The 24,185-nt window shown below is 49.0% G+C and overlaps 2 protein-coding genes across 7 annotated transcripts in view; one reads left to right on the forward strand and one right to left on the reverse strand.

Moving 5' to 3' along the window:
- Positions 1–14,304, forward strand: part of LOC146010004 (uncharacterized) — a 107,018-nt gene extending 92,714 nt beyond the window's left edge. For all 6 annotated transcript variants that reach the window (XM_083150756.1, XM_083150754.1, XM_083150757.1 and 3 more), the window contains one exon: positions 10,738–14,304. In XM_083150756.1, the coding sequence (XP_083006882.1) occupies positions 10,738–12,554 (1,817 nt within the window). In that variant the 3' untranslated portion in view covers positions 12,555–14,304. The remainder of the gene's footprint in view (positions 1–10,737) is intronic.
- LOC146010015 (uncharacterized) overlaps positions 1–24,185 on the reverse strand; it is a 161,300-nt gene that overhangs the window by 57,116 nt on the left and 79,999 nt on the right. The window lies entirely within an intron of this gene.

Here is a 24,185-nt window from a genome sequence, read left to right on the forward strand (position 1 = left end):
GAGCGGTCATACAAGTACCATGGGAGGGGAGCGGTCATACAAGTACCATGGGAGGGGAGGGGAGCGGTCATACAAGTACCAGGGGAGGGGAGCGGTCATACAAGTACCATGGGAGGGGGGGGAGCGGTCATACAAGTACCAGGGGAGGGGAGCGGTCATACAAGTACCAGGGGAGGGGAGCGGCCATACAAGTACCATGGGAGGGGAGGGGAGCGGTCATACAAGTACCATGGGAGGGGAGGGGTCATACAAGTACCATGGGAGGGGAGGGGAGCGGTCATACAAGTACCATGGGAGGGGAGGGGAGCGGTCATACAAGTACCAGGGGAGGGGTCATACAAGTACCATGGGAGGGGGTGGGCATACAAGTACCAGAGGAGGGGGTGGGCATACAAGTACCAGAGGAGGGGGTGAGAGCGGTCATACAAGTACCAGGGGTGGGAGCGGTCATACAAGTACCATGGGAGGGGAGGGGAGCGGTCATACAAGTACCATGGGAGGGGAGGGGAGAGTTCATACAAGTACCAGGGGAGGGGAGCGGTCATACAAGTACCATGGGAGGGGGGGGAGCGGTCATACAAGTACCAGGGGAGGGGAGCGGTCATACAAGTACCATGGGAGGGGAGCGGTCATACAAGTACCATGGGAGGGGAGGGGTCATACAAGTACCATGGGAGGGGAGCGGTCATACAAGTACCATGGGAGGGGAGGGGAGCGGTCATACAAGTACCATGGGAGGGGAGGGGAGCGGTCATACAAGTACCATGGGAGGGGAGGGGTCATACAAGTACCATGGGAGGGGGTGGGCATACAAGTACCAGAGGAGGGGGTGGGCATACAAGTACCAGAGGAGGGGGTGAGAGCGGTCATACAAGTACCAGGGGTGGGAGCGGTCATACAAGTACCATGGGAGGGGAGGGGAGCGGTCATACAAGTACCATGGGAGGGGAGCGGTCATACAAGTACCAGAGGAGGGGGCGGGCATACAAGTACCAGAGGAGGGGGCGGGCATACAAGTACCAGGGGAGGGGGCGGGCATACAATATTAAATATTTTATTACACTGTTTGGTTCAGAATATTTTTTTTCTGGTTTCCCTCTAAAAACTAGGTGGGTTTTATAGAGCGAAAAATAGGGTACATGGTTGGGGAATATCAGTGTGGTCATAGTACTACAGAATAGGATACGGTTACTGATTGATTACAACAGAAAGCAGCATATGATCTACTGTTGCTAAGCAGCATCCAATGACTTTACCATACGCCAGCACCAGTGATACTGTGATATGATTTGCTGGAGCAGAACTGACAATACACCAGCATGTATGTGTTATACCTTCCAGATATACACATATAATTATATGGGTACACAATGGATTAATAACCTTTATTCTGAGGTAATGTCACATCCCTTGGGTACTGGGCACATAGCTTATTCCGGTAAGGAGATGCTCATTTTACCCCTCATCCAACAATTAAGTTGAACAGTATTAATTTCCTTTTCAGGGTCCATGGGTCCCACAGGGGACATCGGGGTTGTAGGTGGATCCAGGGGGTCCGAGGCACCAATCAGCGAAGCTTCTTAAGATTTCCCAGGATGCCCGGGCCCTCTCCCCTACAACCCTGCCTCCAGGCTCACACAGCTCAGTTTTTGTTTGGTGCCTGCAGGAAGCAGACGCACCTTTATATCAGCGGGGGTTACCTCACTGAGGTAACCCCATTAAAGCTTATTTTTAATTTTTACTTTTTAAATCTGCCGCCTCAGCGGCAGAAGCCGCTTCGCGGCTGAGGCTGCTCACCGCCGTCAATCACTGACGGCGGAGCGAGCAGCTACGTCACCCTCCCGGCGCCGGCTCCATCCAAAGACGCCTGTCACGGAGGACCTCGGCGGGGGAGACCACGACGCCTAGCACCGCCGACGGTCTCCCCCGGGCAGCATGGCCGGAATCGAGGGCAGGTAAGGCTCCATTAGGAGCGCAAACCGCTGCTATACTGCGCTAGCGTGGGAGACGCACGCGGTAGCTGGCGTGGGTACACGCTTCGGCCTGGGACCCCACTAGACCACCGGGGACTGAGTGCAGGCCGGGGCAGAGGGACCCCATTATTTAACAGGCTCCACATAGCCCCGGTGGGGGAAGTCCAGCAAGGGGAGGTGGCGTCTGGCCTGCAGCCCCTCTCCCAGCTTTGGCGCCAATCTCGCAAGGGATCTGCCGTTCCATTAGCTGCATTAACCCTGTGCCCGCCCCCCCTTCTCTCAGACCAGCACCATTTCCACAGGCACAGTAGTCAGAGAGAGGGCACAGTCTCCCCTGTGAAACCGTTTACTGACTAAGTAATCGCTTTCACAGACACCCTAAATCCCCCTTACTCCAATAGAGTTCAAGCGGTTGATACAGGGTGTGATAGCATATATAGGCTGTAAAATGGCTGTATGTGACTGCAATGTGCTAGTTCTTTTACTTTCACTTTCTGTCAGTACTTCTGCACTGTCCACTGTATTTCTCTCATCTTCTGAGGAAGATGACAGAGGTCTAATCCTCTAGGGTCACATACACTCAGTGATATCACTCTAGGTTTTCCTCTGTGGTATATACCTATTGTGCACTGTAACCCCCCACTTTGGGTTTGTTTGCATTATATCCAAAACGGGGGTGCAACCAGACAGTGTTTACAAAGCTCCTGTCCTGCAAGAGCTGTGCTGCAGGCCTGTCTAACAGGATGTCTTCCAGGACGGGTTATGTGTTATTCACTTTATCCCCCCCCCCTGGCCAGTCCTCTGCCACGGTGGTTTCCCACAACCTCCCTGGGCAGCCTAACAACAGTCACTAGGCAACGGTTCCCATCAAAGAACGAGGGATCCGCCGATCCCAAAATGGTGATCCGGATCAGTTACGTTTTACATTGCATACAATACAATGCATTGCTTGAGCTCAGCACTGCCACCTTTGGCAGCTGAGATATTTTCTTCTAATTGGAGACTGAGTGAATAGAAAAACAAGGCTGCTTGTGCTGCTGCTGCTGCTGCTGCTGTGTCATGTGCAGATCTAGATTCTTCTTGAAGCCCTGAAAGAGCCCAACAGCAGACTCAGCAGCGGCATTGCAAGATTGCTTCACCATCTTCTATTAGTACAGTATCACAGAAAGTTGTGTAGAAGTATGAACACACATTCTCACAGACACACAGACTTTAGTTAGGCAGTGCACATGTTTTTTTTTTTTTTTACTAGATCTGAGTTTGCTGGGATGTGTAGTACTTTTAACTTTAATTTGGAGGGGGAGGGGGCCTTCTTTTAACTTTCATTTGGGGGGGGGGGAGGGGGGGCTTGGCAATGAGCAAATTTAATCCCCCTTGGCAACGAGCAAAATTAATACCCCTTTTACACCGCCGCAAAACCCCGGGTCTTCAGCGGGTCAGACCCCGGTCAGCGGCAGTGTAAATGGGACACGCCGTGTCCCTTTATACGGAACTTCTACCCAGGTCCTGGGAACTGGATTGTTCGTCAGACAAGCGTTGGTCAGACAGTCACTAGGTCGACATGCAGAAAGGCCGACATGGGAAAATGTCGACATGGGAAGAGGTCGATGTGGTTTTAGGTCAACATGGACGTTATGGTGACATGAGGAAGGTCGTAAGGTCATAAGGTCGACATGGGGTTTTCGCTGTTTCTTGACCTGAATGTCAACACAGTTGGAAGTGAAATCGGACCCTCGCATCGCTCGCAATGCTTCGGGCACAGTGGCTCGCTTGCCACACTATTATAATCTCCCACCACGCCCTAGTGGATGGTAGGGCATGAAATACCGCCTGTCGGCACATGTCGGCTCAAAAAAAACAGTGAAAATCCCCATGTCGACCTTATGACCTGTCGACCTTCCTCATGTAGACCTTGTTCCATGTCGACGTAAAACCACGTCGACCTGTAACCTCGTTGACTTTTTCAACACACCCTGTATGTTACCTTGTCATTTGTTTTTTGTTTGCTATGTACGGCGCTGCGGACACTTTGCGGCGCCTTATAAATAAACGTACTACTACTACTAACCACGTCGACCTTGTTCCATGTCGACCTAAAACCACGTCGACCTTTCAGCATGTCGACCTAGTGTTGTTGACCTAATGTCAACCTAGTTCAGTCGACCAAACGACCGTTTCCCCAGGTCCTGACCTGGGTAGAACATGACTATGACCTGGGTAGAGGGCAGTCGGTGTAAATGGGTACACTGGGTCATCCGACCCGGCTCCCATTTACATCAATGGGGGACCGCAGCATCCGCAGGTTGGACAGGGGGGCACAGACAGCCTGCGCTGCTGTCTGCTATATTCAGCAGACAGCAGCGGAGGAGGTGAATGGATGCCGTTGTGAGGCATCCATTCACCTCCAGGACGATGGCTGGAGGGGTGCACGGGGGCTGGGGGCAGCCCAGCAGCTTACCTTGGTGCTGGGCTGTCCCCAGCACGGCGATCAGTGGTCCCGGCGGGGATCACCGCGGGCCTGGCGCTTGGAGATGATGTCATTACATTTCTCTAAAATGTGCAATGTACAGAACGCTTTAAGGAGCCGCATCCCGCTGTAAGCTCCTCTTCTCCTTCTGACACCCTCCGTGTACTCCCTGGCTAGCAGCTGTACATGTACCAGAGACATGGTATCTTCTACTCTAGTAAGCCAGTATCCCCTAAATGTATCATCGGGGAACCGCAGCAGGAATCTCCGATCCCTGCTGCGATCCCCCTTTCAGCGCCGCCGGCCGCATCCCCATAGGTTTCTATGGGGGATGCGAAGCTGCCCGATGTATCAACATCGGGCAGCCCGGCTTCGCACCCCTGGGCTACCGCCATTCTGAGATGGCGATAGCCCATTGTAGTCTATGCCTACACATCGCACTGCCCGGCTCGGATGAGAGGGGTCAGCGGGGGTCTGACCCCCCAGGTTCCAGGTTAGGGCTTCGCAGGGACGGGATCCTTTCGGAGCCCTGTCCCTGCGCCCTCAAAATTGATAAATTGCCCCAATATGATCAATACCCCAGGACACCACCTCACAAAGGATTATTCCCTGTATTTGTCATTGTACAAGTATATAGGTAGGCATGAGGGAAATGGTTGTATTTAATGGGTGAGTAGACACTTTTATTTTTATATCATAGGGACCCCCTCCTCCCTCCCGAAACTGGCAATGAAAAGGGGTCTTCAAGAGGGAGGCCTGATTTGTACAGTGAGCCACAGAATGTCAGACTCCCCCTACTGCCGTATCCGGCGGCGTGTATGCCTGAAATGCTGAGGGCCTATTGGGGAGATATTCAAGGGGAGGGGCTACAGGCTAATTGTAGTAGTAGTACAGAGACCGGAAGCCCCACAGGAAGGGACCCTGAGATATATAAGGGGGCAAACCCAACGTATTCAATATTCAATTATCTACTGTGTTTACCACGCAGGGCTATTCAATTTATTAGTCAATTTCCCCTGTGTGTAAAACCATAGATTCTACGGGCTAATACTGTGGAGAACAATCTATGTTAAGTGCACCACCTAGGTCAGGGTTAGAGAACCTTTGGCCCCAGCTGTTGTTGGACTACACATCCCAGCATTCCCTGCAACAGTTTTATCATGGCCAAATAGCAAATTGTAGCAGGGCATGCTGGGATGTGTAGTCCAACAACAGCTGGAGGGCCAAAGGTTCCCCATCTCTGACCTACGACTTTGCTCTGTTTCTGGACTTCCCTCTTAACGAATGATTGCTATTACCTGTTCTAAACAGGTAAATGGGTAAGAAAGGTGTTTCCACACAGGTAATAACAATCAAACATTAAGAGGGAAGTCCAGAAACAGAGCATTGTGTCCCTCCTGGAAAGGGTCATGTTGGGAGGTATGGTACAATGACTCAAACCATAAATAACTGTCTTTTTTCCACAAACTGAGCCGCAGATCCGTCCAAAGGACCCGTTCTTTTCACTGACCGACCCGGGTCCGCACAGTGACCCGTTTTGGACATCTCTACTCTGCCACGGTGGTTTCCCACAACCTCCCTGGGCAGCCTAACAACAGTCACTAGGCAACCTATTGGATTGCCTTTGACCCCCTACTGCACCCTCTGTAGTCCAGCCCCCTCCCCTTGGTGGGAGGCCCTGTCTACCTCTGTGCAGATCTGGCAGCAGTTTTCGGTAGCTAGGCAACACCTGCTACCTGATGCTGCACTACCTAATAGGTTCCTGTTAACAATTGCTTCCTGTAGCACAGGTTGACACAGATCACAAGGGGGAAAATAATGTTAATGCTGAGGATGTCATCAATATTCATAATGACAATATGATGATGCTATGCCTACAGTCAATCCTGCTTCAAAGCAGGGACAATTGATGTGGCAGCTCTCATTCATACAATCCGTGAGGTGTTAATGTCAGACTTGGTGAAGCCTGAACCTACTGCTAAAACCAGAGATGGTTTTTAATAAAAGCAGAAACTAACCCTTATGCCCTCATTCAGACCACTTGATGGTAATCAGGAGGGATTAAGGGGCTAGTCAGGTTTGTGAACCACGACTACTCCCTTGGTTTATTTTAAGGTATCCTTCAACTGTCGGTCACTTCAGGATTGATATTAAAAGATCCTACCAAGGTGTTTGAAACACTCCTTAAGGGCCATATCCCCATTCACTGGGAAGGACCTCTCTTGACATGGCTAAAGCCACTTTATACAGGTCCTAGAAGACTCCTCTGAGGATGCTAAGTTATGTGTACTTCACATTAAACAAGCAGCATTATATACATATATATATATATAGATATTTATATCTATATATATATATATATATATATATACATAGGAGCTATATCAGAGGCTGGCACTGTCGCTGCCCAGACATCCACCAGCTTCATTCAGGCCAGCCGTATCATTTGCCCAATACAGGGAAAGTGGACCTGGAGTCCTGGTAGACCTTGGAACTTTTACCTTTTTAAGGGTAAAAATTCATTTGGGGAAAGGCCTTAACAAGTTTGTGGCCTCTCTGACCGCTGCCAGAATGGCGTGTCTATCCACGGCTTTACCTCAAAAAGGAAAGCCTGAGATCAGTCCTATTCTAGGACCAATCATGCCATTAAGGCAAGCCCAAGCATGGGCCGCTACAGGCTCCTGCCCATCCCGGCAACCACCTGCATAACGGCCCCTCCACAGGGGGAACCCCAAGCGGGAGGCTGACTTCTCGTCTTCCTCACCTGCAGCCATACCACACTGGATATCACATATCTCGTCCAATCCTGGAAAACAGTGTTGGACCTGGTTACTAAGTGGATCGGAGTCCACATGGGAACACCAGGTGCTGTAGGAACACCAGTGACTATACATAAAAAGGATGCCTGGGTAGAGGAAGTTGTGTCACAGGGATACTCCATCTCATTCAGAAAGACCTCTCGCACTAAGGTCTTTGCACGGGTCTACTTCACAATTCAGACTAAGCAGAACAATTATTAAAATAAAAAAGGTCTGCTACGGTCATCCCTCACCACTAGAGAAGACTCCGCTACTACTCGTCTTTGGTCCTGGTTCTAAAATGGAACTTACAGGCCAATTCTAAAACTGAAGTCTCTTTAAGGTGGTGCAGGGTTCAAAGTTTCGGTTGGAAACTTTAAGGACAATAATCCTACCTATGGAACGGGGGATTAAATAGTCACCCTGGGCATTCGGGACGCTTACTGGCATGTCACAATTCTGCCAGCACACCAGAAATATTTCAGGTTTGCTATTTAAAATAGCCATTTCCAATTCTAGGCCTTCTACTTGGCTTAGCCACAGCCCCAGGATTTTCACAAAAATCATGGCAATTATGGCTGAACATCTCCACCGTCTGGGTATCCGAGTCTTTCTATATATATAGACGACCTACTACTGGTGGCCAAATCCCTATTATTGCTGTTATCTCACCTATAGATAACAATCAGGACACTCCAACATCTCGGTTGGCTCCTCTCGCAACAAATGTGGCATTTGGAGAGCTACCCTGGACACTCAGTCATGGAGGATGTCTCTTCTCAGGGACAAGGACAATTCTCTGCAACACCAAATATGGGTGTTTTTTTGCAGAGTCCCAGAGTCTTAAGCCACTGGGCGCAATGAAAATCTTAGGATTGATGATGTCAATGTTTGAACATGGTGGAGTGGGCACAGTTTAATTTTTGCCCTCTCAACACCTCCTTCTGACAAAACGGATGGACAATATCAGGGCCACATTTCTCAAGTCAATGTCCCTTCTGGTTCTAAGAATGGACGATCCTCACTTATGACGCCACCCTTCGAGGCTGGGGGACATTAGCTTACTCCCGAGCCTTGCAGGGCGTATGGACCAATCCAAACACACGTCTCTCCATCAACGTGTTGGAGCTTCGGGCAGCTTACAATGCCCTAATCCGCTCTCAGGACCTTCTTCAGAAGAACCCGGTCCTGATCAGAGCAGACAAGGCCACGGCTGTGGTGTACATACTTGACCAAGGAGACCCTCGCAGCACTACTGCTCTCCAAGTAGTCTCTAGGATCTGTTCCTGGGCGAAACAGTGTCTTCTGGCTCTGTCTGCGATCTTCATCCCAGCAGTTCTAAATGGGGAAACAGATCCCTAAATCGACTTCCATCGGGGGGAGTGGTCACTCCATCCAGAGTTGTTCGCCCTCCTCAAAGACCGATGGGACCTACCAGACGTGGACTTAATGGTGTCCAGACACAACAAAAGTGTCAACATTCAGGTCAGGGTACAGGGATCCTCAAGCTAGCTTCATGGATGCCCTAGCAGTTCCAAGGAATTATCATCTTCCGTATGCCTTCCCACCAAGATCCATGATTCCCAGGGTAATCAGGATATTCAAACAGTGAGGCGGGAATCTCGTCCTGATAGCTCCAGCCTGGCCACTCAGCACTGGTATGTGGACCTTCTACAAAAAAAAAAAAAAAAGCCAAGGTCATGATTCAGGCGTGCAAGCCAGCATCATTCAGAATTTATTACCAAATATGGCACACCTACTGTATGTGGTGTACGGCTAGGAAGTTTGATCCAAAGGTTTTCAAGGTGGCCAGAATTCTGGCATTCCTACAAAAGGGTCTGAACATTGGACTTAGACTGCCGTCTCTGAAAATCCAAGTCTCACCCTTATCCATCTGGGTTCATATGAAATTAACCTTCTTACCGGAGGTACGTACACTCCTACAAGGAGTGATTCTTTTTCACCTCTATATGTTCCTCCTACAACTCAGTGGGATTTGTCACTCGTACTGCAGGCCTTAATCAGGCCTCCTTTCGAGCCGCTACAAGCGGCGGATTTCACGAGGTTGACAGACAAGATAGTATTTGTCTTGGTCATTGCTTCCGCAAGATATGTCAGCTTTTTCATGTAAGCTCCTCTCCTCATATTTCATCCCAATAGGGATGTTGTGGACTAAAACATCGCACCTTCTAAAGTTGGTCTCCAGATTCCACATCAATCAGGAGATTGTGATTCCGGCATTTAACACTGAATATCTCTCTACAGAGGAAAGCTTATTGGATGTGGTCAGGGCTCTGACCATCTACATTGACCGTACTGAGACGGTCAGAAAATCTAACTCCCTTTTCGTGGTTTATGAATTCCACAAAAGGGGTTAGCCAGGGAGCAAACAGACTATTGCTCGCTGGATCTGCATGGCTTCAAGATGCTTATTGGCAGGATAATCTGCCTTTTCCTCCTTCCACCAAAGCACACTCTTCCAGAGTGGCTGACCTATCATGGGCAACACGCCAAGGTGCTTTGGCCGAACAGCTGTGCAAGGCTGCAACGTGGTAATCTGTTCATACCTTCATTAAGTTCTATGCTTTTGACACGTTCGCCTCCCAGGATTCCTCCTTTGGTCGTCGGGTACTTCTGACACCTCAGGCAAATTCCCTCCCTTGAAATACGGCTTGTGACATCCCCGATGTCCCCTGTGGGACCCATGGACCCTGAAAAGGAAAAGGAAAGTTATGGTAGAACCTACCTTTGTTAACTTTCTTTCCTTGAAGTCCATGGGAACCACAGGGCGCCCTCCCTTCAATTTGTTCCTGAGGTATCCCTAGGTGTGATATACTGCACTGTGACCTTTAACGACCATAGTCTTGTTCATGTACCGTGATATGTATGTATGTGTACTTGGACATGTGTTCTCTCTGTCCTCTTCTTTTCTCCGCTTCCTGCTTACGGCTTGTTACCAAAACTGAGCTGTGTGAGCCTGGAGGCGGGGTTGTAGGGGAGAGGGCCCGGGCATCCTGGGAAATCTTAAGAAGCTTCGCTGATTGGTGCCTCGGACCCCCTGGATCCACCTACAACCCCGATGTCCCCTGTGGTTCCCATGGACTTCAAGGAAAGAAAGTTAACAAAGGTAGGTTCTACCATAACTTTCCTTATCCCATAAAATAAACACACATCGGACCTTCACGTTAATACACGATACAACACTATTATCACCTTTTCAGTGTATGTCTTTTATATATGTCGCTGAGTTTAGCTAGCATCATCCAATGACAGTTACAGTATAATTACTCTCCTGGAAAACTTGGTGAGAGAATATAGGGATTATATACACCACACTAATAGTTACCCCAGAGTGCCCCTTGTAGGAATACTTCTGTGTCTGTATATATACTGTATATCTCTGCATTATTGAATACATTAATATAGAGGGATTGGATAGCTATACTATATATAGGCTGTGCAGATTAATTCTAGGTTTGCTTTATTTAATTCTCTGCAGATGATGACAGAAGGAAGAATATCGTAATGGGAGATCAAATTTTGTTTCCAGACATTAAAATAGAAAATTCCATCATACGGGATTCTCCAGGAGAAAACACCATTATCTCCGATATACATCCAGTGCTTCATAATGCAAATTCATCGTCTGATCCTTCATCTCAAGGAGACTCTACTCCTAATAACTCTGCCATTGCTACACGTAGTACAGGTCATAAAGCTGATAGAGGCTTTCCATGTTCTGTGTGTGGGAAATGTTTTCCTTACAAATCAACTCTTGTTACTCATCAGAGAAGTCACACAGGTGAGAAACCATTTCCATGTTCTGAGTGTGGAAAATGTTATACAGAGAAATCAGCTCTTAATAAACATCAGAGAAGTCACACAGGTGAGAAACAATTTCCATGTTCTGAGTGTGGAAAATGTTTTCCTTACAAATCAACTCTTGTTACTCATCAGAGAAGTCACACAGGTGAGAAACCATTTCCATGTTCTGAGTGTGGAAAATGTTTTCCTCACAAATCAACTCTTGTTAGTCATCAGAGACGTCACATAGGTGAGAAACCATTTCCATGTTCTGAGTGTGGAAAATGTTTTACAGAGAAATCAACTCTTGTTATTCATCAGAGACGTCACACAGGTGAGAAACTATTTCCATGTTCTGAGTGTAGAAAATGTTTTACACGTAAATCAGTTCTTGTTATTCATCAGAGAAGTCACACCGGTAAGGAACAATTTCCATGTTCTGAGTGTGGAAAATGTTTTACACGTAAATCAGTTCTTGTTATTCATCAGAGAAGTCACACAGGTGAGAAACCATTTCCATGTTCTGAGTGTGGAAAATGTTTTACACATAAATCATCTCTTATTAGACATGAGAGAAGTCACACAGGTGATGAATCATTTCCATGTTCTGAGTGTGGAAAATGTTTTGCACATACATCATCTCTTATTAGACATGAGAGAAGTCACACAGGTGAGAAACCATTTCCATGTTCTGAGTGTGGAAAATGTTTTACACATAAATACTCTCTTGCTATTCATCAGAGAAGTCACACGGGTGAGAAACCATTTCCATGTTCTGAGTGTGGAAAATGTTTTCCTCACAAATCAGCTCTTGTTATTCATCAGAGAAGTCACACAGGTGAGAAACCATTTCCATGTTCTGAGTGTGGAAAATGTTATACAGAGAAATCAGCTCTTAATAGACATCAGAGAAGTCACACAGGTGAGAAACAATTTCCATGTTCTGAGTGTAGAAAATGTTTTCCTCACAAATCAGCTCTTGTTTTTCATCAGAGAAGTCACACAGGTGAGAAACCATTTCCATGTTCTGAGTGTGGGAAATGTTTTCCTTACAAATCAGCTCTTGTTAGTCATCAGAGACGTCACATAGGTGAGAAACGATTTCCATGTTCTGAGTGTAGAAAATGTTTTCCTCACAAATCAGCTCTTGTTACTCATCAGAGAAGTCACACAGGTGAGAAACCATTTCCATGTTCTGAGTGTGGAAAATGTTTTCCTCACAAATCAGCTCTTGTTATTCATCAGAGAAGTCACACAGGTGAGAACCCATTTCTATGTTCTGAGTGTGGAAAATGTTTTACAGAGAAATCAACTCTTGTTATTCATCAGAGACGTCACACAGGTGAGAAACCATTTCCATGTTCTGAGTGTGGAAAAAGTTTTCCTCACAAATCAGCTCTTACTAAACATCAGAGAAGTCACACAGGTGAGAAACCATTTCCATGTCCTGAGTGTGGAAAATGTTTTGCAAATAAATCAAATCTTATTAGACATGAGATAAATCATAGGTAAGAGGTCCATACTCCTGTTGTGAATGTGTAAAATATTTTAAAAAGAATTCAGTTCTTCTTAGGCCCATCCACACTAGAAGATTTTCATTTCAAAGGACTTTGCTGAAGATCTTTCATAGATCGCAACAGACAGGTTTCACCCTGGGCACAACCTGTTTGACATTCTCCCATCGGGCAGACGCTTCAGATCGATCCCTGCCAAATCATCCAGATCCGCGAAAAGCTTCTTTCCGTTAGCTATCCGCCAATTGAACAATGTGCTACAAACGAATACAAATCGACTCGTCTAACTATGCTTGTCTAACTATGCCTATCATTGAAACATTAACTATCAAATGTATGTACGCAGAAAAGTCAAAATGTCTCTGGTTGTCTCACCTCCACCCCGTTCCCTTACTTGTTCCTTTGCTCGCAGCTGCTCTGTTATATACACGAGTATACATGGCCAATAAAGTTGATTCTGATAAAAGGTGATTTACATAATGGGCGGGGTTTGAATTACAAGGATAGTAGCAGGGGCCGTTGTATTTCGTGCATTCCTGTTGTTGGTGCCTGATTCAGAACTGATTGCTGGGCTGCGTATATTCGGAGCCTAGCAATCCGGTAAACTCCACCCTGTGCCGCCCTGACCGGGCAAAATCCCACCCATGTGCACGGCAGACATTTCATTTGCAGCTGTGTACATAGGGAGAAATCCATACACTTGCGCCAGCAATGTATATGTTACGCCATAACAAAATATACATTGGGGGTGCAGTGGCGGCGGTAACATATACATTGCTGGCCTGTGAAAAATGTAAGGCATGGCTTTGTGGGATAGGGGACTTTGTACTCCGTAATGCCCATTACACATTATGCCACACACCGTAATGGCCATTATGCGTTATACCACATACTGTAATGCCCATTATACAATTATGCCACATACCGTAATGCCCATTATACAATTATGCCACATACGGTAATGCCCATTATGCATTATACCACACACAGTAATGCCCATTTCACATATGCCACACACGTAATTCCCATTACACATATGCCACACACCGTAATGCCCATTACACATATGCCACACACCGTAATGCCAATTACATATAACGCTACTCAAATGGAGTAAACAAAATTGTCTACTATTAAACACCAATAACACCAAGGAGATGGTAATAGAATTTAGGGGAACTTGTGGTAGGCCAATATTTCCCATGTTTATGGAGGGCACGCCTATTGAGGAGGTGGAGTTTTTTTTAAATCCTTAGGTCTGTATATTTCTGGTGATTTCTCTGAACTGCACTACTATGATTAAGAAGGCCCAACAACGCCTCTTCTTTTTAAGAAGACTTAAGGCCGTATGTTCTGAAATATGCTAATTCGATTGTATCCAGGAATCGTGGAGATTGTTCTAACGTACGGGATTGTAATGTGGTTTGGGAACTGTACTGCGGCAGAGCAGGCCGCATTAGACCGAGTGATAAAAACGGCAAGTAAAATTATTGGGGTGTCTTTACCGCGCACCCGTGATCTGTATAATAACAATTTTAAAGAAAGCAAATTGTATCTTTGTCCTAGTCATCCGAATTATGAGGTTTTTGATATTTTGCCATCCAAAAAAAACGGTTCCGCAGTGTCCCGGCACGTACAAAGCGCATGCTTAACAGCTTTGGTACTGGTGTATTATCACGGCGCCCATCGCATCGCATCCCAAAAGGCATGCGATGCCATATCGCGCGATGTTGTACAATGTCATAAAATTTTTAAATTGTATGACATTGTATATGCCATACGATACGATTAAAAATTGTATAAGCACCCTAATGGGTGCTTCCAATGTTAAATGCACCCCCACGCCACCCCCCACTATAAACGTGAACCCGAAGCATGGCGAGCGGCGGCGGTACGCATCCTATGACCTTTTCATACCCCCACTATCCACGTCGGCGTGGAGTTGATTTTATAAAGTGTGGCGAGCCCGAAGCGTGGCTCGCTGCGCACACTTTATAAAATCATCTCCACACCAACGTGGATAGTGGGGGTATGAAAAGGTCGTAGTACGCGTACCGCTGCGCTCGCCATGCTTTGGGTTAACGTTTATAGGGGGGGGTGGCGTGGGGGTGCATTTAGCATTGTAAGCTCCCATTTGGGTGCTTATACAATTTTTCATCGTATAGGGGGCAAAAATCGCATTGCATGCCGTCTGGTGCATGGCATGCGATGCGATTAAAACATCGCACGATCAACATCGGGGGCGCCGTGATAATACACAAGTACCACAGCTTTTCCCAACTGCTGTTCGCATGCTAAATGACAAAAAATTAAATGGAAAATGTTCTTTTATTGTTTCTTGTGCAGGTGCTTGTGTGAAATGTTTGTTGACACTGTATTGATTGCAGTGTATTGTTAATAACAAATAAAGTATTCTATCCTATTATTCTATGACCCGTGAAGTACCACTTACCTACTTGCTGGTTGTCAGGGGGATTACATGCTCGTTGCCAGGTGTTCCATGCTCGTAGCCAGGGGGATTACATGCTCGTTGCCCAAGGGGAGTTAAATGTGTGTCGCCCAGGGGGATTTAAATGTTTTTATTGCCCACCCATCAGCGCCACGGAGGACCAGAGTCTCTGACAGCATCACAGAGACTCTGCGCCCCTCCAAAGATGGCTGCAGGGTAAATACTGGCTGCTTTATTTCCCCACTGCAATATAGATCTCACTTTGAAGCAAAACCCCACCCAAATCTAACTCTCTCTGCACATCTGCCCCACCTGCAGGGCACATAGTTTTGTCCATCTAAGAAGGAATTTGCCAGGAAGGTCGAAGAAATGTTGGGGCAATAGGGCACACAGAGAGCATGTGGGGAGTCAGGCTGTGCAGGGGAAGGGGGCAGGTCAGGGAGATCCTGGGGGCAATAGGGCACATGTGGGGAATCAGTCTGCAGGGGGGGAGGAGCATGTCGAAGAGTACCTACACACGGCCAGTAATCCTCTGCTGCTTGAAAATGTCTAGTCACATGGGTGTGATGTCATCTGAGGACAGCGGGTCACATGGGTGTGAAGTCATCTGAGGACAGCGGGTCACATGGGGAGGACATCAAAGATCCTTTCCACAAAGGGAAACTAGCCGCTACCCTTCATGCTGGCACCAAACAAAAAATGAGGAGATGAGGATGGAGGCAGGGTTATAGGGGATAGGGATCAGGCATCCTGAGAAACTTTCAAAGCTTTGCTGATTGGTGCACAGTCCTCTAGATCCACCTTCAACCCCAAGGTCACCCTGTGGGTGCCATGGAACACGAAGAAGAAGAAAAAAAAAAGACAAAATAAAAAGGGGAAGGAGCAGATGGAGTGAGATAAAAAGGGGGAGAGAGGAGAGTCAGAGAAAGGATTGAGATGAGAGGGAGGAAGGTGATGGCGAACTTAGAGTGGATGAGGTGAGAGGGCACAGGCTAAGGGGGTCAAGAGTTTACACGAGAGGGAAAAGGGGACAGGGAGAGAGCGAAAAAATAGGAAAGATGAGGTGTGGTGAGATGAGTGGGGCGAGATGAGGGGGTGGGTGATGGTGTGAGCTGGTGGGGAGCAAGAGAGCGAAAAAGAGTAAAGATATGGGGTGTAAAAGTGAAATGAGAGGATGGGGGGGGGGGGGGTGAGCAGACTAGAGAGAGAAAGGAGGGGGATGGGGGGTGTGTGGAATCATGGAAAAAGAGGGAATGAGAGAAAAAAGCCAACAGGGCAGAGTAGGGTCCGCAGGAGCCAGGCACCTATACCAAAGCTTTTGAGAGGTAGGCTCCTCCCACTGCATCCCAGAATCCTCAGTTCAAACATATGCACAAACATCAATTTAACCAACAACAACATGATATATCATGAATACTGGCATACTTACTGAGCATAATGGAGGGATTGCTGTGTCACCAGGACCATTTCAGAGAAAGGGATTCGAACGGTGAGTTCTTACAAAAATCTTCTTTTTCACTTTCAATGGTCCTGGTGACACAGCTTCACATTGGGACGTACAAGAGCCGGTCTTTTGGGAGGGTAAGCTCAGATCTGCAGCTCTCATCACTGCTCGCCCGAATGATGCGAATGATTGGTAAAAGTGTGAACAGATGACCAAGTGGCGGCCCTGCATACTTGCTCAGCTGTAGCCCCATGGCAAACCGCCCAAGAGGTAGCAACAGACGTTGCGTTTGTGCGTTTATCCTGGCCGGAACAGGCCTACCAACCTTAGTATATGCAAAAGCAATAACCGATCTCAACCACCTGGCTATTGTCTGTTTAGAAGCGGGCCGGCCTATCTTGTGTACATCATACAAGACCAATAAGGTATCTGTCTTCCGAAAACCTTTTACCCTGTCCACATAAATGCGCAAGGCGCGCACCACATCCAAATTCCTCAATTTGTCCCTTTTTCTAGAACCCTCCCTCTGGGGGTTGAAACACAGGCAGAACAATCTCCTGATTCAGATGAAAAGCAGAAACTACTTTTGGAAAAAATTGGGGGTCTAAGAACGGCCCTATCGTCATGAAAAATAAGGAAGGGAGCCTTACAGGACAACGCTCCCAACTCCGAAACCCTCTTTGCAGAGGAAACAGCCAATAAAAATACCAAATTTCCACATAAGGAAGGTCAGCCGACCTTAAAAGGCTCAAAGGGAGGCAGTTGAAGACACTCCAGCACCAAAACCAAAGACAAATCCCAGGGTGCCACTGGTTGTTTATATGGTGATTTCAACCTGGAAACCCCCTGAAGGAAAGTTTGCACCTCAGGAAGTACAGCCACTCTCTTCTGAAAGAAGATCGACAGAGCGGATATCTGTACTTTAAGCAAATGGAGACTGCGGCCTGAAGAAAATCCATCCTGAAGGAATTCAAGCAATTTTGACAGTCAAAACCTTGACTTATGAGACTTCTGTCGCTCACACCACCTAATATATGTCTTCCAGACGCTGTAGTAGTTGGCCGAAGACACCGACTGCCTGGCCTTAATCATGGTATTTACCACTGCCTCAGAAAAACCTTTACAAAATGGCGGTTTCAATAGCCAAGCCGTCAAAGTTAGTCAAGCTAAATCCAGATGGAAGAACGGTCCTTGGCTTAGTAAGTCTGGCCTTTTGAGGTAGGCGCCACGATTCCACTGACAGTTTCCGAACACTCGAATACCAAGACCTCCTTGGCCAATGCGGAGCGATTAGTATTACCGGAATTCCTTGGGACCCGATTCTCTTCAGAACCCTTGCAATCATCGGAAACAGCGGGAAAACGTATGCCAGATACCCTGTCCAGGGAACGGTCATTGCATCCACAGCCAACGCCAAGGGATCCCTCGTCCTGGAAAAGAATCTGGGAACCTGATTGTTGGAAGCCATTAAATCCACCTCCGGGGTCCCCCATCGAGATGCAATCTGTTGGAATATCTGTGGATTCAGCATCCATTCCCCTTCGAGCAGCTCCTCCCTGCTCAAGAAATCAGCCTCGACATTCTTCACCCCAGGGGTGAATATCGCTGATAGGGCCGGAACATTCTGCTCCGCCCAACCAAAAATCTGGGATACCTCCCACATGGCCAGCTTGCTGCGTGTACCTCCCTGATGATTCAGGCACGCCACAGCCATGGCGTTGTCCGAATGGACCTTGGGGAGACCCCTCAGCCTGTCTTCTGCCAGGGACAATGCCTTCCAAACAGCCCTGAGCTCCAGGATATTTATCGGCAGTGCTGCCTCCCCCCGCAGTCCATAGGCCCTGAAGCCTCAAGTCCAGGACCACTGCTCCCCAGCCCGAGACTGGCATCACTAGTGACTACCAGCCAGTCCCAAGACTGAAGAGACCGACCCCACTGAAGGGAATCCACATCTGTCCACCATTGTAGGGAAGACCTGGTTTCTAACATCAGCTTCAAACTCTCAGTCTTCATGGTCTGTGTGTTCCCCAACCAAGACGTCAAAATTTTCCATTGGAAGGTCCGAAAATGGAACCTGGCAAAAGTTTGCCCAGCAATTTTAAGCACTTCCAAACCGAGGGACCCGGTGCTTCCAGAATCGACCTCACCATGCGAGACATGTCCTTGGCTTTTGTCTCCGGCAGGAATACTTGATGTAGAGGAGTATCCAGGATAACTCCCAAGAATTGGATCCTCTGAGATGGGACCAGTTGAGACTAAGTTTAAAAGCCAACCGTGAACTTGCAAAAACTGAATAGCCTCCGCTTTTCTGCAAGGTCTCTGCTAAATCTGCTTTGAACAGCAGATCGTCCAAATAAGGTATCACAATGATAACCCTCAATCGGAGAATGGCCGCCATCACTGACATGATCTTGGTGAAGTGGTGAATACCCTTGGAGCCGTGGCCAGTCCAAAGGGTAACGCCCGGAATTGAAAATGCCAGTCCCCTATTGCAAACCTTAGGAGTGTCTGCTTCCCCCGGGAGAATAGGGACATGCAAATATGCGTCCTGGATGTCCATGGACGCCAAAAATTCTCCCTGGTCCAGGCTGAGAAGCACAGACCGCAGAGACTCCATTTTGAAGTGGTCTACCCACAGGTGGAGATTTAAAGATGTTAAAATTAGGATCGGTCTGAAAGTACCGTCCGGGCTGGGCACTAAAAACAGAATGGAGTAAAAACCTTTCCTCCATGCCTCCCGAGGCACCGGGATCACCACTCCTTTTTCTAGAAGGGAGTGAGCCGCCCCCAAAAGAGCAGTTCGGAGTCGTGACTCCTTTGGGAGTGGTGTGGGTAAAAACCTCCTCGGAGGAAGAACTTTAAAAGGAATTTTGTACCCCTGTGATACAATCCTCCACCCCCAGGGCTGAGGAAACCTTTAGGCCAGTATTCAATGCCTCAGATTCGCCGGTTTTTTTCAGTGAATCTGGCAATTCGCTGGGTTTACGGCGAATTTTCTGTTAGAAAAAACAATTCTCCCTATTCAATGGAGGCAATTCGCCACAAATGAACAGCAAATGTCTGCCGATTCGCCGTAAATTATTCTCCACAATTCGCCTGTGATTTTCAATGGGGTTTTTAGTGGAATTCGCCGACAGTGTATTCAATGCTCAAATGGAGAACTGCTTTCTCCACTGATTTTCGCCATGATTCTCCGTTTAGCATTCGGCAGCTTTTTTAGGTGAACTGTAATGTGATCTTTTAAATTAAAGCGTTTTTAATTTTTTTTTTTTTTGTGTTCAAAAATCAGAATATTTTTCCTATGAAGGGGCATGCTATTTTTATTCATATACGTGCAGCACATGAATATATTTTTAATATATATATTTTTTTTAAACAATATTTTTTTTTTATTACACATTCGCCAGCAGGGGGCCGGGAGCCGGAGCCGCTCATTAATATTCATATATTCACTGCACACTGATCCCGATGATCGGGACCAGTGAGAGTGCAGCGGCTCCGACCCCAGCAGCACCCTGCAAGCGCTTCTGCTGGGGGTGAGGTGAGGGGACGGGAGGGGGGAGAGATATGCGGGGGACAAGCTGACAGGGACGGCTCCAGCAGTAGCAGACCTCTGACTCCGGCAGCCACAGCACGGTGATGTCAGCGCTGGGACTGCTTGAGCCGGAGGCTCTGCTGCTGCTGGACCTGTCCCCAGGCTGTGCGGAGGCTCCCGCCTGCATCAGCGCGCTCCCCGGCCGCGACACCAGTCCCTCCTATCCCCCTGCAGACTCCAGACAGGCATGGAGCATCTGCACAGGGGGATTCGTCACTCTTCACACTATTCGCCGTCAGGGGCAGCGAGCCCCTGACGCATTGAATAGTGTGGGCTGGCGTCTGGCAGCGAAGTGAAGGGGAGTGAAAAATCATGGCGAGCGCACTGCGAATCAAAAACAGGTTTCGCTGTCATGCGCTCGCCATGGCATTGAATACTCCCCTTAGAATCATCACCCTGGTCCCAGGGAATGTCTGACGTGCATTCTCCTTCCTCTCCTGACTCCACAGTCAGTAAAGGCGCCGAGTAAGACCGTTTGGGATTCCCATCGGTATCATTATCAAATCTATCCAGCAGCTCATTAAACCTGCTAATACACTTTGCAGTATCCTGCGTCACCTGTAACAGGCCCGGATCTGCTTGAGTCAGAGGCAAGGAGCCTGAGGACTGCTGAGAGGATGACATAGGTTTAGGGGTAGACACCACAACATCTCTGTCCAACAACTGCACTAAGGCATTCACTGACCTGCCCAGGGCACTAGCCCACGCAGGCTCTGCTTGCTCTACCCTCTGGGGTTCACTGCCCATGGGTCTCACAACTGTGCAAGCCGGGCACAATTCCCCCTTGGCCATCTGTTCAGGGGAAATTTAAAGTGCACAACCACTGCACACTCAATTCAAGTGGGGCTCCCTCCCCCAAAGCTACAGACTGTTGCTCTGACATAGTATTCCCGCGCTAGGGTGTTTTAGCGGGGCGCTGCGCCCGGCCAATTTTTAAAGGGCAAAATGCGCCCCGCTAAAAGAGCCTGCTGCTTGTCTTGCTGGTGTACCCGGGAAAGCTCAAGACATCTCAATCTCTGCGGTGCTGGGCTTCCCTGGCAGCTCAGGGACTTCGGTGTAGCTAGGTCCGCCCCCCTTGAACGACGGTGGCAGCCCGGGCACGTCCCCTTTAGTGACGCGGCGGCCCGGCCCCTTTAGTGACGCGGCGGCCCGGGACCGCCTACAACAATGACGTTGGCGGGCCTGGTCCACCCCAATTGCGCTGCCCCTGTGCAGCGGCGCCCTGCCCACAAAAATTCCTAGAGGGAACACTGACATGACACAGCAATTTCACATAGTGCAAAATGACAGGCGTTTTATACAGAGTCAATGTATAACACAGCACTTATCTGTCTGAAGCTCTGGAATGCTCCTCCAGAAGGGGGTAGCGATGCCCAGGAAATCCACTCACTCAGCCAGATACAGCTCTTCAGCTCCACAACGGCGTCTCCCAAAACGGCGCCAAGCAGAGTGAGGGAAGTGACCAAATGTCCCTGTTGCTGCAGGGTCTGTAGCATTTTGGCGCCAAACCACCCCCAGCAGCCGCTCCCACTATAGGATTTCCTATGTCCAGTGTCTCCCCTTCGTATGGGGACCACTTGGACTGATCCTGTAACAAGCTGCTGTCCTTTTCAATAAGGAGGTCATCTTGTAAGCTCCGCGTAAAATGGCCGCCACCATAACGGAGTGCCCGTCCCCCATTACCCTCACCTGCGTGAAGCCAGTTCAGGGACGCTCCGGAGCCCAGGAAACTTCTTAATAGAAGTTGTCAGCGCCGAACAGAGAGACCAGACAGCGTCTCCTCTGTGCGCAGGAAAACTGACAGGACACGCTTCTGTCAGCACCTGCCGTGCTGGCAGTGTGAGGATTCTCATAGAATAAGTGTAAAATTAATAAAATAAAAAAATACCTATCTCTCTCTAATCTTCGGCTGCGCAGCAGCCTCTTCAGTATAGCACCCACTCCAGTGGGCACCTAAACGAAACTGAGGATTCTGGGATGCAGAGGGAGGAGCCTACCTCTCAAAAGCTTTGGTATAGGTGCCTGGCTCCTGCGGACCCTACTCTGCCCTGTTGGCTTTTTTCTCTCATTCCCTCTTTTTCCATGATTCCACACCCCCCCCATCCCCCTCCTTTCTCTCTAGTCTGCTCACCCCCCCATCCTCTCATTTCACTTTTACACCCCATATCTTTACTCTTTTTCGCTCTCTTGCTCCCCACCAGCTCACACCATCACCCACCCCCTCATCTCGCCCCACGCATCTCACCACACCTCATCTTTCTGCGGACCCTCCTACATCTCAATGTGAAGCTGTGTCACCAGGACCATTGAAAGGGAAAAAAAAAAAAAGGAGAAAAGGGGAAGGAGCAGAAAAGAGGACAGATGGGGTGAGGGGGGTGAGAAAAAAAAAAGGGGAGAGAGGCAAGTCAGAGAAAGGATTGAGATGAGAAGTAGGAAGGAGGTGATGGCGAGCTTAGAGTGGAGGATGAGGTGAGATGGGATAGGTGGGGTGAGCCGACGGGGGGGTGGACAGACAAGGGGTGAGCCGACGGGGGGGGTGGACAGACAAGGGGTGAGCCGACGGGGGGGTGGGTGATGGCGTGAGCTTAGTGTTCCCGCTAGGCTGTTTTAGTGGGGCACTGCGCCCTGCCCGATTTTTAAAGGGCAAAATGCGCCCTGCTGGCTATAGAAAAAAAAAAGAGTGAAAAGAGCGAAAAAGAGGAAAGATGGGGTGGCTCCCTATTAATGGGCCCCCCATACATTAGCCTGACTTGTCCAAGGGACAAGTCGGACCTGATTTCCCTGGCAGCCTCCCGGGAGGAGTCACACATGATTAGGCATTTGATGTGCCAAGTTCTGCATATGATATATCGCAACTCCCGGGGAGCTACAGTGGGAGCTGCGAGGCAGAATCAGCAGGCGAGGGACGCTGGGGAGCTGCAGGGGGGTAGCCGGGTATGGTAACTTGACAAATAGGCAGCGGGGCATGCTGGGGAGCCGGGCAGGGGACACAGAGGCAGCACGCGGGGGGACGCTGGTGAACTGGCGAGGGATACGAGAGAGCTGGGCAGGAGGATTGGGGACTCACTTTGAAAGAAAATAAATAAAAAATACAAATAAATGGTCAGCCAGTGATTGGCTGAGAGCTCTCTCAGTTAATTGCTGATTGGCTGAGAGAGCTCTCTTAGCCAATCACTGGCTGCCCATTAATTTGTAATGGTTTTTTTTTTTCCTTGCAGAGACTAGTCCCCGATCCTCCTGCCCAGTTCCCTCGCCGGTACACCGCCCCGCCCCGCCCCCCCACTGCCTGTGTCCCCTGCCCAGCATTCCATCGCCCCCCCCCCCCCCCCCCCCCTATTTGACAGCTTACAATGCCCAGCTCCCCCCCCCTGCAGCTCCCCAGCATCTACCTGTCTCTTCGGCGTCACCGCTCGCTACTACTGCCTGCCTCTGTCACTGTCCTTGCAGTGTCCCCCACCCGCTGATCCTGCCTGGAGGCTGCACATAAGATTTAGGAAATCTTATGTGCAGCCGGTCCGACTGCCGACTCAGAGGTGCACGGGACCGCGCATCAGATCGGAGGGGATGTCTAAACATGCGATTTGGGCTGATTTCATGGCCCGATTCATCTGAATCGGTTGAAATCGTGCCCAAATCGCATAGTGTATGGGGGCCTTAAGAGTGGGCGACAGGGCACAGTGAGTAAGAGAGAAAAAGAGAGAAGAGTGGGGGAGTGAGGGGACAGTCAGAAGACAGAGGTGACAGTGTATATACATACTTAGTGGCTCTGCTTGTGCTCCACGTCCTCTGTCCTGTTCAACCTCCCAGCGGCGTGCAGCTCTGGCTTCCCACAAGAGGTAGCAGACAAGTCCCAGCAGTGCGCAGCCTCGGACTCCCATGGGAGGGGGCAGGTGGGTCCAGGCGGTGCATGGCTCAAGCTCCCATGGGGTGAGCCAACGGGGGGTGACACACACGGGGTGAGGAGGGGTGGCGGGAGCAGCTGCGGGTGAGAACTGAGGAGGGAGGAGTACGCAGCCATTGGGTGGATGAGATGGAGAAGGGAGGGTGCGTGGGTGAGGGGTTCGCGGGTGGAGGGTGAGTGCACGGATGAGGGGTGCGAGGGCGAGAACTGATGGGGGTGGCCGGGGTAATCATGGGTGTT

Source organism: Crinia signifera, chromosome 6 (assembly GCF_055691185.1).
Source record: "Crinia signifera chromosome 6, ASM5569118v1, whole genome shotgun sequence".
NCBI lineage: Eukaryota > Metazoa > Chordata > Amphibia > Anura > Myobatrachidae > Crinia > Crinia signifera.